Source organism: Neofelis nebulosa, chromosome 3 (assembly GCF_028018385.1).
Source record: "Neofelis nebulosa isolate mNeoNeb1 chromosome 3, mNeoNeb1.pri, whole genome shotgun sequence".
NCBI classification, from domain to species: Eukaryota; Metazoa; Chordata; class Mammalia; order Carnivora; family Felidae; genus Neofelis; species Neofelis nebulosa.
Genome location: NC_080784.1, coordinates 166,863,979 through 166,879,279, shown reverse-complemented (window position 1 = coordinate 166,879,279; position 15,301 = coordinate 166,863,979). Strand labels below are relative to the sequence as shown.

Below are 15,301 nucleotides of genomic sequence, written 5' to 3'. Positions count from 1 at the left end.
TTTCCCAACTTGATCTAGATTCAATGTAATTCCCATCAAAATCCCAGCAAGTTATTAATAGTGGACACCAACAAACTGATTTTAAGGTCTATATAGAAAAACAAAAAAACCCAGGATAGTCAACACACTATTGAAGAACAACACAGTACTAACACTACCCAACTTAAAGACATCCTATAAAGCTACCGTGATCAAGACAGGATGGTACTGGTAACAGTAAACAGACAAATAGATCAATGGAACAGAATACTGAGCCCAGAAACAGACCTACACAAATATATACTCAGTTGATTTCTGATGAAGGAAAAATGCAACTGAATAGAGAAGGGATAGTCTTTTCAACAAATGGTTGGTACTGGAATAAAGACATCTACATGGGGAAAAAAAAAAAATCCAAACAGGCATTATACCTTTCACAACAGACAACTCAAAAAGGATCACAGACCTAAATGTGAAATGTGAAATTATCAACATAGGAGAAAATCTAAGTGACCTTGTGTGTGGGGATGACTTTTTAGGTACGACACCAAAGGCGTGATCTCCGAAAGAAAAATAGTTAAGCTATACTTTATTAAACTAAAACATCTGCCCTGTGAAAAACACTTAAAAGAAAAGCCACAGACTTTGAGAAAAAACGTATCTGGCAAAGGGTTTGTCTCCAAAGTGTAAGACAAATTCTTAAAACTTAATAATAATAAAGCAAACAATCCAATTAAGAAAAATGGTCAAGATGTGAACAGAGAACAGACACCTCATCCTCCAAAGAAAACATACAGGTGGCAAACAAACCTATGAAAAGATGCTGAACATCATGTCATTACAAAACTGCCAATTAAAATGAGATGCCACTGCATACGTGTTAGAATGACTAAAACCCAAAACACTGACAAGCAGATGCCGGCAAGAATACAGGGCACCAGGAACTCTTGTTGCTGATAAGAATGCAAAATTGGTACAGTCACTTTGTCAGAGAGTTCAGCAGTGTCTTACAAAGCTAAGCTAGCCTTACCATATGATCCAGCAAAACCTACACGTGAATGTTGAAGCAACTTTCTTCGTAACTGCCAAAATTTGGAAGCAACCAAAATGTCCTTCAATAGGTGAATGGATAAACAAACTGTGGTACATTCATACAATGGAATATTATTCAGCAATAAAAAGAAATGAACTACCAAGACATAAAAAGACATAGAGAAAACTTAAATGCATAGAGAAGACTGTAAGCCATCTGATTCCAACTTATAACATTCTGATAGGCAAAATGATAGAGACATTAAAAAGATCAGTGGTCACCAGGGACTTGAGGAAGAAGGTGAGGGATAAACAAGAATAGTACACGATGTTTTTAGGGCAGTGGCTATAGTATATGATATTGTAATTAGCGGATACACGAGATCAGGCATTTATCAAAACTCATAAAACCATCCAACACAAAATATAAACCCTAGTATAAACTATGAACTTTAGTTTATAATATTATCATTATTCAATATCAGTTCCTCAAATGTAAAAAAAATATATATATGCCACACTAAATGTTAACAAGAGAAACTGTGTCGCAGGACCATATGGGAATTCTTTACTTTCTGTGTAATTTTTCTGTAAACCTGAAAATCATCTAAAAAAAGATAAAGTCTATTTAAAAAAAACTAAAAAATAAACATTTCATTTCCCTTTCCAGGGACAGTTTCTAAACTGTCTTGTGATCCTACTCTGGCCAATGAAATGTGAAAGGAGTTTTGCTATGGGGCTTCTGGAAAAGGCTTCTCACTCTTTAAAAATAGAAGATGATGGTAGAAGACATAAACAGCTTGTTTCTCTCTTTGGAAAGCTTCCTGTCTGGATGGGAAGTTTAACAGAAAGCCAAGTAGCCTGAGAGCAAAGATGCCACACTGAGGATAAAACAGAAAGACAGAATCTGGACCCCTGATGATGCAGAACTACATTAATCAGCTTAACCAACCACAGAGCTGCTCTACCTCCAGTCTAACTGCACAAGGCAAAACTGTTGTTATTATGTCACTTTTTTATGTAGGTTCTTTATAACTTGAAGCCAAAGGCACCATAATGATACAGCACGTATTTTATGTTCAGAATTCTTTTACCACACAGCCAAATTATTAAAAGTCAGGTTATGTTTAAAAATGGTAGGCAAGGGACAAGAAGATATGAACATTCTACTCTAAGAAAAAATTATACTACCTCGGCGTTCATGTGACAAGTAATATTTTTAACATACACTTTATACTAATTTTATTACACCTGCCACTGAAAGATCATTATATCAGAATTACAAAGACCTTTACATGTTTGTCTCCTCTTTAAAACTGAGATAAGATTTATACTTTTAAAAAAGTACAATTAAGGGGCTCCTGGGTGGCTCAGTCGGTTAAGCCTCTGACTTGGGCTCAGGTCATGATCTCACAGCTCGTGGAATCGAGTCCCGCATCTGGCTCTGTATTAGCAGCTCAGAGCCTGGGGCCTGCTTCATATTCTGCATCTCCGTCTCTCTCTCTGCCCTTCCCCCGCTCATGCTCTCTCGCTCTCTCAAAAATAAACATTAAAAAAAATTTTTTTAAAGCACAATTCAGTGGTTTTTAGTATATTCACGAGGTTGTGTAACCATCACCAGTATCAAGCATATTTTCACTACCAACAGAGAAACCCTGTAACTCTTAGAAATCACTCCACAGCCCCTGGCAACCACTAATCTACTTTCTGGTGCTATGCATATGCCTATTCTGGACATTTCACATCAATGGAATCAAACATTATGTGGCCTTTTATGTCTGGCCTTTTCCACTTAGCATACTGTTTTCAAGGTTCGTCCATGTTACAGCACGTATCAGTTAATTCATGCATTTTTATAGCTGAATGATATTCCACTGCATAGTTATACCACATTTTATCCACTCATCAGTTGACAGACGTTTGAGTTGTTTCCACTTTTTGGCTATTAATAATAACGCTATTATTGTAACACCCATGTACAAGTTTTTTATGAACACATATTTTCAATTCTCTTAGGTATATACCTAAAATTGGTAACTCCAAGTTTAGTTTCCTGAGAAACTACCAAACTGCTTTGCAAAGTAGTGGCACCACTTTACGTTCCCATCAGCAATGTAAGATGATTCCAACTATTCCATAGCTTCACCAACACTTATGTCTTCTTTATTTTAGTCATTCTGGTGGGTATAAATTGACATCTTAATGTGGTTTTGACTTGAATTTCCCTAATAATTACTTGAGCATCTTTTCACGTTTACTGGTCATGTGTAGATCTTCTCTAGAGAAATGTCTATTCAAAGATTTTGCCCATTTTTTAAAACAGATTGCCTTTTTGCTTCTCAGTTTAAGAATTCTTTACATATTCTGGGACACCTGGGTGGCTCAGTAGCTTAAGCATCTGACTCTTGGTTTCAGCTCAGGTCATGATCTCATGGTTCGTGAGTTCAAGCCCTGCTTGAAGGCTCTGCACAGAGCCTGCATGGGATTCTTTCTCTCTACCCCCTCCCCTGCTTGTGCTCTCTTTCTCAGAATAAGTAAATAAACTTGAAAAAAAAAAAAAAGAAATCTTTATATATTCTGGATAATACTCTTATAGAATATATGATCTACGAACATCTTCCCCCATTCTGTGGGTGACGTTTTTCATTTTTTTTATTGTGTCCTTGAAGCACAATTTCTTAATAATGTCCTCACTTTATTTTTTCTTTTGTTGCTTATGCTTTAGGTGGCAGCAATATGTAACAAGCCACTGACTAACCCAAGGACACAAGGAGTTACACCTGTTTTCTTCTAAGAGTTTAAAACCTCTCTTTTAGATCTTTGACCCATTTTAAGATTTACATATGTTGTGCAGCAGAGGTCCAATTTCATTTTTTTTCCGCGTGAATATCTAGTTCTCTCAGCACCCACTATATTTTTTTGACATTCTTGTGAAAAATCAACTGACCATAAACATATGGGTTTCTTTCTGGACTCTCAATTCTATTCCATTGATCAATATGTCCGTCGCTACAATACCACAGATTCTTGATTGTTAAAGTTTTGTAATTTATTTTTTTTTAATTTTTTTTTCACGTTTATTCATTTTTGAGACAGAGAGAGACAGAGCATGAATGGGGGAAGGTCATAGAGAGAGGGAGACACAGAATCTGAAACAGGCTGCAGGCTCTGAGCTGTCAGCACATAGCCCGACGCGGGGCTCGAACTCACGGACCGCGAGATCATGACCTGAGCCGAAGTCGGACGCCCAACCGACTGAGCCACCCAGGCGCCCCTAAAGTTTTGTAATTTAAAATAAGGAAGTATGAGTTCTCTAAATCTGTTCTTCACTTTCAAGACTGTTCTGGCTATTCTGTGTCCTTACATTTCCATATGAATTTTGGAAAAAAGCCAGCTGTGATTTTGACAAGGAGTATGTTAAATTTGTAGATTACTTTGGGTAGTAGTGTCTTTAACAATATTGTCTTCCCATCCATAAAAGTGGGATATCTTGCCACTTACTAAATAATTATCTTAGTACCCTTGTCAAAAACTGGCCATTAAGTGTATGAATTTATTTCTAGACTCTCAATTCTATTCCCTTGATCTATATGTATGTATGCCAGTACTAGAGCCTTTGGTCTTCTTTAATTTCTTTCAACAATATTTTGCAGTTTTCAGTGCCTAAAACCTTAGATTTCTTTCATTAAATCTGTTGAATAAACAAGTTGGTTTTCTAATTTTTTAATTTTTTAGATAGAGAATGGGGGAGAGGGGCAGAGGGAGAGAGGCAGGTAATCTTAAACAGGCTCCATACTCAGCATGAAGTCTGATGTGAGGCTCAATCCCACGACCCTGGGATCATGACCTGAACTGAAATCAAGAGTCGGACATTCAACCGACTGAACCGCCCAAGTTGCTTTTTTAGGGCTATTGGAGGTAGAAATGTTTTCTTAATTTCATTTCAGATGGTTCATTGCTAGTGTATAGAATCGACTTTTGTATATCAATGTTGCTTATATAGCGTTACTAAACTCATTCAATATCTCTAATAACTTATGTAAAGATTCCTTAGGATTTTTCATATACAAGATCATATCATCTAACAATACAAATAGTATGAATACATCTTTTATTTCTTTTTCTAGTCTAATAGGTCTGGCTAGCACCTCTAATACAATGTAAACATAAACAGGAGCAAGAGCAGACATCCTAGTCTTGTTCCTGTTCTTAACAGGAAAGCTTTCAGTCTTTCACTACTAAGTATGATTAAGGGCTTTTCATACATGCCCTTTATCAGGTTGAGGGAGGCTGTTTATTCCAAGTTTGTTGAGTTTTTTTTATCAAGAAAGTGTGTAGAATTTTGTCAAATGTTTTTCTGAATCTATCAATTGTCCTTTATTCTAGTGATAAAATATTACTTTGATATTTTGATTTTCATATGTTGAATCAACCTCATATTTCTGGGATACATCCACTTGGTCATATGCATAATCCTTTTTACATGTTGCTGGATTCAGTTTGTTAGTATTTTGTTGAGAATTTTTGTTATCTATATACAAAAGGGATATCGGTCTATAGTTTTCTTATGAGGTCCTTCTCTGCTTTTAGTATCAGGGAAATACCAGCTTCATTGAATGAATCAGGAAATGTCTCCCCACAATGAAATATTGGTGTTAATTCTTTAAATGTTTGGTAGCATTTACCAGTAAAGTCACCCATCCTCAGTTTCTCCTTATGGTAAGCTTTTGGTTACTACTTTAATCTCTTTACTAGGTATAGTTTTATTCAGATTTTCTACTTCTAAGTCAGCTTCAGTTGTTTTTGTGTTTCTAAGAATCTGTCTATCCCTCCATGTAAACTGTAACCAAAGGAGGGTATAAGTAGCTATACTAATATCAGAAAAAATAGACTTTAGAAAAAAATTGTTATTAGACACAATGAATAGATTTTGATAGGGACCTCCAAAAATTTTCTCTTTGACACTGACATTTTTGTAGATAACTTGAATTTCCTTATTTTACAAACAGAGAAGGGATATGACTTATTCATAGTAGTAGTTAGCGGGAAGCACAACACTGGGCTCAAAAGTTCTTACTCTAAAACACAATTTTAATATACATATCCAAAAAAACTTCCAGCAGCACATTCAAGTGCAAAGGAAAGACTTTTAAATTAATTTTTTAAACCTCTAGTAAACATGACTTAGTAATTCCAGGCAGTTTTTCTATTGTCATAAAATATTTAATCCAACCTAAGATTTCAAGCAAATTAATTGAATGAATGAAGATAGACATATCTGTTAAATAATCCTCCTGTAAGATAAACTAAGGAATTCAAAGATAACTGATTACAATTATACAGTTTTAGTGTTTATGAATCTTTCACTAATATCCAGACTAAAATCACTCTGTAGATATAGCTCCCAGCAACACTTTGCCTCCGAACCTGACTCCATAACCAATATACAAAAATATACATGCTACTTAAACAGAAAAGAAAGATGTGGAGGGACAAAATGAGAGTGAGAGCTTTTAAAAATAAACAAGAAGGCCCTCTGGAAAAGGTTGATATATAAGACGTACCAATATTCAATTTGGAACCTTAATGGTGATTTTATGTTGCTTCCCAGAATTCTATGCTTCCCTCTTCTTCTATATTCCATAACCTCTACTGAAAGTATGAAGCATTCCAAGATTCTACTATTACCTTAGGTTTGGCTCCTTACAACTCAGTCCAGGTCATTTTCTGGTCCCTCCAGAAAACTACCTACTTTCATTTTCAATGTTTCCTTCAATTACGCCTTACCTAAAACCTGGCTTTCCTCCATCCTAAAGGAACTCAAAGACTAGCATGGGAATCAGTCAGAAAAACTAACAGAGGATGACCTCTTGGATGAATTATTGTAATGATAAGAAGAGTTGCTATGGAAACTAATAAGGATATTAAACTCCAGCTGGGGGAAAGGCTGAAAAAATATACACATAGGAGAGGTTTTCAAGCAGTATGTAAAATATATTTAGAAAGGAATAAGGCTGAAAAAGAGAGACTGGTTTATGGACTAGGCCTGAAAGAATGATAAACTCAACAAAGAAAAAGGGGAGTAGGTGGCCTAAGACACACTTCAAATTAAAGTGTCAAAAGATTGTTTTATTTAAAAAAAATTTTTCTTTATGTTTGTTTATTTTTGAGAGACTATGAGCAGAAGAAGAGCAGAGAGAGAGGGAGACATAGAATCCGAAGCAGGCTCCAAGCTCTGAGCTGTCAGTGCACAGCCCAACACAGGGTTCGAACTCACGGACCATGAGATCATAACCTGAGCCGAAGTCGGACACTTGACCAATTGAGCCACCCAGGTGCCCCAGAAAGATTTTTTTTTTTTTAAGTTAAAATTCTAAAATATTGGAGTGCCTGGGTGGCTCAGTCAGTTAAGTGTCTGACTCATGTCTTGATCTTATGTCATGATCTCATGGTCCGTGGGTTCAAGCCCTGCGTCAGATGCTATGCTAACAGCTCAGAGCCTGAAGCCTGCTTTGGATTCTGTGTCTCCCTCTCTCTCTGCCTCTCCCCTCCATGTCCTCTCTCTCTCTCTCAAAAATAAATAAATAAACATTTTAAAACTGTAAAATACTTAAAATACTTACGTAGGAATAGGAACTTGACATGGAGGACAAGGTAATGCAGTCTGAATAAATGCTGGTTCAGAAGGCTGTTCCCAAGGGCCTGTAGGCTGGTGCTACAAGTAAAATACATTAACAATTTTAAGGCAGAGGAATTAAATCATAGGGCCATTGTAAGACTCGAATAGTTCCACATATCCTCTGCTCAAGCAGATTGAAATTTTTTCAAGTCATCAACAAATTGTGCTTAGTGAAATATTTTATTCCATCAGATTGTCATTATGATTGTTCCCCTCTACACACATTTGACAATAAAAATTGAGGCAGACCCTAGTTTTTAAATGGCAGAACAAAGGCAACGTAGCCTCCTTCACTTCTCGTTAGCCAAAAGAAGAATGACAAACAGAACTGTAAAATCCAACTTCCACCAGTAGAATGTAATCTCCATTATTTTGTTCACTGTTGTCTCCCCAGCACCTCGAAGAATGCTTATCACACAGTACGGACTTAACAAATATTCACTGAGTAAGTGAATGAATCTTTGAGGAAACCAAAAGATATCTTTAACCCTGAACCACAATATATGAAGGAAGACTGCCAAACTCTTGTGTATCACGATTACAACATGACTATCACACAGTATTAGCAAACATTTGTTTACTGGTTTCTCGCTTTTTCTATACTGTGAGCTTAAGACAAAAGATCAAGTCTTATTTACCTTGTACCCCAACTCCTATCACAGTGCTTAACACCCAGTAGGTACTTAATCATTGCTTGTTGAATAACTAAGTAAAATTAAGAAAATATGACCCACAGCAATGCACTACCTCTTAATAATATATTCCCTTACCCTGCCAGTTTGCTTTATTAATGCTTGATCATGACATGGAGCAGGACACAAGTGACCACATTTCTCCAAAACTTTTTGGCAAGGTTGATGACATGGAGGACAAGAGCCAAAGTGACAGCGATGTTTTTCTTGACTTGTATGATGGCAAGTTGGTGGTCGACTAAATCATAAAGTACAATTTTTTAAATTACTTTTGATCATTAAACAATTACATCTAAAGTGCAATTATCTATTTATCTTCTGACTCCATACAGAACAAGAATATTGTGAATATCAGTATTTTAGAACATTAAAGTAAAATTAAAGATACTAACAATATTAAAAGTCAGTATGAATTTAAATTCGTAAGATACCAGATGTAAGTTTGTGCAGAACTTCATACTAACCTGCACTGCTCTTTGCACTTGGGTGGTCTTGTGGTACGTTCCCGGCCACAGGGCACTGTCACCTTTGTACTACCACAATTGCACTTCACATCTACAGTTTCCGGGCAGGGATAACAACTACCTGAAAAAAAAGTCTGAAACTTAAAAAGGACTATGACTACTCACATGCCCCTCAACAGTAGAATCAATGAGGTTAGCATTCACACAACTGGATGTTCTACAATGAGAATAAAGGAACTACATGAATGAACCTCACACACATAACATTGAGCAAAAGAGTTAGACACAAAGAGTATGTAGTATATGATTCCATTTACACAAAACAAACACAAAAAACTAATCTATACTGTTTGCGATCAGGATGATGGTTACAAAGGATACAAGGAGGGTTTTGGAAATATTGCTAATGTTCTGTGTAATCATCTTGAGTTCTGGTTACCTGGTTATGATCAGTTTGTAAAGGTTCATCAAGCTATACACTTAAGATTTGTATACTTTTTATAGCTATACTGGTAATTCCATTAAAAAGTTTTAGGATTTTCTTTAAAAATTCCTAAAAGTTCTACTCTAAATAACAAATTTAACACTCTACTAATTGCCACTGCACAAGCAAAATGGATCTAAGTCTTGGAAAATCTAAAGTTGCCAATAGTCTTTCTGGCTTATTTTCACACATACTGCTTATTCAAGTGTATTATTTTTAGATAAGTTCCCCAGCAAGAGATAAATTTAGATAAACTTACTTAAATTTATTCAAGTATATTATTTTTAGATAAATTCCCCAATAAGAAAAACATCTCTCTTCAGGTTATTAACAAGAATAGTCAATTTTCTATTACTCGTGCTTTGTGAAGGACTCATTCTCAACCCTTATTTTAGGTTATACCCTTATAACCCTTCTAATTCCAAATACTTCTTTTCTAAACATTTCAAAATGAACAGTTATTTGGGTTTCAGCTTTCTACCTTCTTTTGTTGTATGTTGGTGAGGATACATAAAAACAAAATCAAAGAAACTCTTTTAAACAGGCTATAACATTCTCCCCACGGTTCCAACATCATCTTCTTCCCACTGGAGTGTTCTCAGTAACTAAGGCTCCTCACTAGAACTGAAATAGCAAGAAGGGAATAAGAGTCTTCAACTAAGCAGTGAGGATCATAAGAGACTGCCACCTTTGTGTCAAGACCAAGCAAAATATTGAATAGCAGTTAACCTGATAACAGATAAATGATGACAAGCATCCTGGATAAAGCCTCTTAAAACAGCTCTTAAAAGGAACAGAAGTTAAGAATTCTGGTTGAAATAATGAACACAGAATAAGGAAATGAGAGTAAAAAGTACAATAGGGAAAAATATAAATATATATGGATTATACAAATTACCAAATTTATATTTCAGTGTTTTGATAAGTGTAATCCATGAAGTATTTCCCTGATGGTAACACAAGCCAAGTTATCCTGATCCACATGATCAATTTTAATCTTTCCAAAAGAATGACTAGATGTCAAATGTTCTAAAAGTTAATAATGACCTTTAACTCTTCTCATTCAGCATATTATATCATTTTCTCCCTAACAATGATAATTTTCAATCACTTTCAGCAATTCAAAGAGAAAACTTATCAAACATAACACCTTTTTTGCCACGCTAACCTACAGCATCACTTTTCCTTTTATGAAAATTAAATCTTGAGAAAAATAAGCAATAATTTCTGTGAACGGTCTTCCTACTGATCAACAGAATTTGTTACAGATACCTGTACAACATGACAAATTAAAATAGCTTGAGAGATTTTTAAAATGAAACAGGAGCATACAGAAGGTAACTACAGTGACCAGTGGGTCAACGGCCAAAATGGGTACTCATGCAGAATGTTCTGGAACCATAAACACAGATAACCTTGAACTTAAAGAAGTGTAAGTCAAATTTTCCTATGTTCACAGTGCAAACATCCAGTTAGCATCCTCTTCCTAAGAGTTACAGTATAACCTTGATTATGAAGGTATCTAGAATGATGAAAAAGGGTATGGAATAATGGTTCTATATGTCTTCTGTAACTGTGGATGGTGAAAGTTACACAATAGTAGCTTCCACATACTTTCCATTAAAGTAATTTTTGTTAGGGTCTAATAAGCTTCTTTTTTAAATAAAAATAAATGCTCTGCCAAAAAAAAAAAAAACAGAAAAAGAAGAAGAACCTGGATCTGATCAAACCTCTACATCCCACTAATAATGTAATAATTTATAGGAAATACAGAAGAAAATGTCAAATAATACCACAGAGATGCAATCTGTAATATGTAGACTTTGTGACTAAATAAAACAACCTAGTTTCTTAAATAAGTGACAAGGGGTAAAAAAAAAAAAAAAAAAAAAAAAAAGGAGATGGAGGAGGGAAAGTATAGATTCATAGACTTTAGAGACATCAACCAATTGCAATATGTCAATCTTATCAGGTTGTTGATTCTCACAAACTAAAGTAAAAAATGAAGACATTTATGAGACAAGATATCTAAACAGCTGATATTTGCTGATGTTACATATATTAACTATTTTCAGGTTAAGAATCCACATTTTAGAAATGAATACTGAAGGATTTATGGGATTTGCGTCAAAATAAACAAGAGTGGGATATGTTTTCAACACTCCTCTACTAAATATGATGCTTGCTCTACCTTTTTTTTTTTTTTTTTTTTTACAGATACTCTGTATCAGGCTAAGGATGTTCCCTTCTATTTCCAGTTAAGTTTCCATCAAATATGGATATTCAATTTCATCAACTGTTTTTTAGACATTTACTTAGTTTCATTTTTCCTTTAAACTACTAATGTGGTAAATCACATTATTAGATTTTCTAAAGTTTAACCAATCATATACATTATTGGAATAAACCCAACTTGGTTATGAAAGATTAAGGTTTTAGACAGCTAATACTTAATACTGGATAGCTGGATTTGACTAGCTGAAACTTTAATATTTTACAAATATTTACGAGTTACAGAGTTTATGAGTTAGATTGGCTGATAATTTTCTCTTAGTTTCCTTGTCAGATGATATAATGGGACATCTTCCTTTTTTACATATACTCTCGAACAGTTTATAAAGAGATTGAATATATATATCTTAAATTTTGTTAATGTGTAAAAATCAACTAAGCCTGGTGTTTTCTTGGCAATTCTAAACTACTGATCCAATTTCATTAATGGTAATATAACTAGATAGGTTTTCTAATTGTAGTAAAGGCCAGCATTTTAGTAACGGTCAACAAGGTTCTATGCATATTCTTTCTCCAGCACCCTTCATCCCACCATCTCTTTGACCTCATCTCCTACCCTTTGTCCCTTGAGCACTTACTATAGTCCTCTTTGCAATTCCTTCAAATGCTCCTGTCTCAAGGCCTTTGCAATTACTGCTTTCTTGCCCAAAACACTATTCCACCCTCTTTTTCACATGGCTTATATCCCTTACTTCTTTTAGGATTCCTCTCAAATGTCACCTTTCTAGAGTCCTCCCCGATCACACTATATTTTCTTTCTATACTTGTCACTACCTGATATTCTTTCTTTCTTTCTTTCTTTCTTTCTTTCTTTCTTTCTTTCTTTCTTTCTTTCTTTCTTTCTTTCTTTATATTCTAACTGAGGGGAAGTAAAAAAAAAAAAATACGTTCCATAAGAGCAGGAGGCACTTTGTCAATATCGTTCAATTATATATTCCCAGTGCCTGGTACTTAGTAGACACTCAAAAACACTTTTTTAATTAATGAGTAACATTAGAAAAGTTAATGAAATCCGGGGCACCTGAGTGGCTCAGTTGGTTAAGCATCCAACTTCATTCAGCTCAAGTCATGATCTTGCAGTCCATGAGTTTGAGCCCCATGTCAAGCTCTAACCTAACAGCTCAGAACCTGGAACCCGCTTTGTATTCTGTGTCTCCCTCTCTCTCTGCCCCTCCCCTGCTCATCCTCTGTCTCTCTCTCAAAATAATAAACATTAAAAAAATTTTTCTTAAAGTTAATGAAATCTAATGAATCAATGATGTCATATGACTATATAAAAATAAAATTCTTTCAGTAATGGGGAAAACTGAAAAACTAGTCCTAAACTTCACAATTTGAAGACACTAACACTATGAGTAGTCCCATGAGAGAACACTCATAGGAAAGTATCTATGGGATTAATAGAATCTGCCACTTTTCCTAACAGGGAGGCAATGAGATATAATGTAAAGATCATTAAAGTTTGAGTTCCCATCTGACCTGCCTGCAACTAGTTCTATGACCTTGGGCCAATAGTCTTTTTGCCTATTTCCTTACTGTACAAAATAACAGCAGCACAACATATTTTTTTGAGGTTTTTGAGGACTAAGAGATTAAGGAAGGTATCAAGCATCCACCTTATCCCACAGTATAGTTTGTCCCAGGTCATAACATTACTAAGTGGCAAAGTCCAGACTTGAACCAGGACCTCTTACCCTAAAGTCCATCCCTTCTTACTACCCTATACAATCAGTGTTCCTTTTTTATATCATCCTACTCCAAATGGGTAAAGTTAACTCAGTTTTTCTTTTTTAAGTTTATTTGTTTGAGAGTGACAAAGACAGCATGAGTGGGGGAGGGGCAGAGAAAGGGAGAGAGAATCCCAAGCAAGCTCTGCCCTGACAGCACAGAGCCCGACTTGGGGCTCGAACTCACAAAACCGTGAGATCCTGACCAGAACTGAAACCAAGAGTCAGATGCTTAACTGACTGAGCCACCCAGGCAGTTTTCATTGTCTAATAACTTCAGCAACCCTAAGACCTGTTCAGGAGGTCTGCAAGGTCTCATGTGCTTAGAGTAGTTTTCCAGGTGCTATGGGTCAAGCAGTATAACAACAGACTGAATGCAGAAGCACACATGTGAATGTAGCCTATCTTCTATCAAGCTGAACAGTAAAGACATTTACAGAAATGTAAAATACCATTCTTCTCACTACATATGTTTCAGAAAACGTCATTTTTCACCAAAAAAAGTTACTGTATTAAGATGTGATGGGTTTATTACTGCTATTTTTAAATAAAATAATAAATATTATTACATTGTATTTTAACTTCAAATACAATAAATATCAATAGATGAAACTAACATTAACAAAAGGTCTTTGGGTACAAAAAGAATGTAAAAGGATCTTGGGACCAAAAAGGCTGAGAACACTGGCTTAGGATACATCCAATCCCTTACTAGATGTCTATTCCATATAAATGTCTAATATTCAAAATAATGCTGAAAAACCTAAGAACATAATAACTAATTTAAAAACTGTGGGGGAGATGCTGGGAAGAAGTAAGGAAACAACATGGTATTATGGAAAGAACTTTTATATGTAGAAAGCCTGTGTTCAAATCTTAGCCATACTTCTTTACTAGGTATTTCCCTGAGTAAGTCACTGAAGTATCTTTGGCTTCAATCTCCTTGTCCATAAAATAGGGACACTGGTGACTGCCCTACGTTCTCAAGGTTGTTCAGAGTAAGATAATGAATATAAAACTCTATCAACTATAAAGCACTGTATAAATACAAACAAAAAATTACAGCTATTATTAAATTTTACCTCTATGGCAGACAGATGGACATTTATGGTTCCTACATCCTAAAGTCCGTCCACAGTTTTGATCACAAGGTGGACAGTTTCCAGGACAACACTGAAGGGAAAGCAATATACAGAGAACAGGTCACTTGAAAACCACACATAATATGAGTGTCATTATTCTCAGAACTTATGAAAAGCCAAAGAACTTTTCACCATAAGAATAAAAGTATTCAAGAGTATCCACATTCTTCTAAGTAGACAGACTGTATTAAGAACTTATAAATGTAAATAGACAATGACCTAATTTAATGAAATTAAACTAAGGTTTCTTGCCCTTCAGTTAATTATTCTGTGACTAACAACAGTCCCATTAGATAATTTCATTTCTACTTATCTGTGCAGAGATTGCCAGCATTAACCAAAGGAACGGATCTGGTCAACTCCTATAGTCAATTTAGGCAATTAGTCTATTTTTTAAATTTAATGAAAATAAATCAATGTATAGTTCAATGTATAGATTAGTTTGGCAGTTATTTTCTTAAAGTTTATTTATTTATCTTTAGAGAGAGAGAGAGAGTAGGGGAAGGGCAGAGAGGGAGAGAGAGAATCCCAAGCAGGCTGCTCACTGGCAGCACAGAGCCTGATGTGGGGCTCAAACTGACGAACCACAAGACCATGACCTGAGTTGGACGCTTAACCAACTGAGCCACCCAGGCACCCCAGCAGTTATTTTCAAACCATGGAATCAAAGACTAAAGGAGAGAAAAAGAGAAAGGCTAATTGTTTCTAACTTTGTTTTGTCACCTGTTTTCCAATCCATTCGTGCAAACTTCTCCCAATTTTCATTCATGAACACAAAGCAACTAACTACTTAAAGCCCATCTTGCCATG

General features: G+C 35.3%; 1 protein-coding gene across 5 annotated transcripts in view; it reads right to left on the bottom strand.

Moving 5' to 3' along the window:
* The window catches only part of NFXL1 (nuclear transcription factor, X-box binding like 1), a 73,434-nt gene that overhangs the window by 29,170 nt on the left and 28,963 nt on the right, over positions 1-15,301 (bottom strand). For all 5 annotated transcript variants that reach the window (XM_058722666.1, XM_058722665.1, XM_058722669.1 and 2 more), the window contains exons 12-15: positions 14,432-14,522; positions 8,847-8,967; positions 8,461-8,620; positions 7,635-7,726 (exon numbers count right to left, since the gene is read on the bottom strand). In XM_058722666.1, the coding sequence (XP_058578649.1) occupies positions 7,635-7,726; positions 8,461-8,620; positions 8,847-8,967; positions 14,432-14,522 (464 nt within the window). The remainder of the gene's footprint in view (positions 1-7,634; positions 7,727-8,460; positions 8,621-8,846; positions 8,968-14,431; positions 14,523-15,301) is intronic.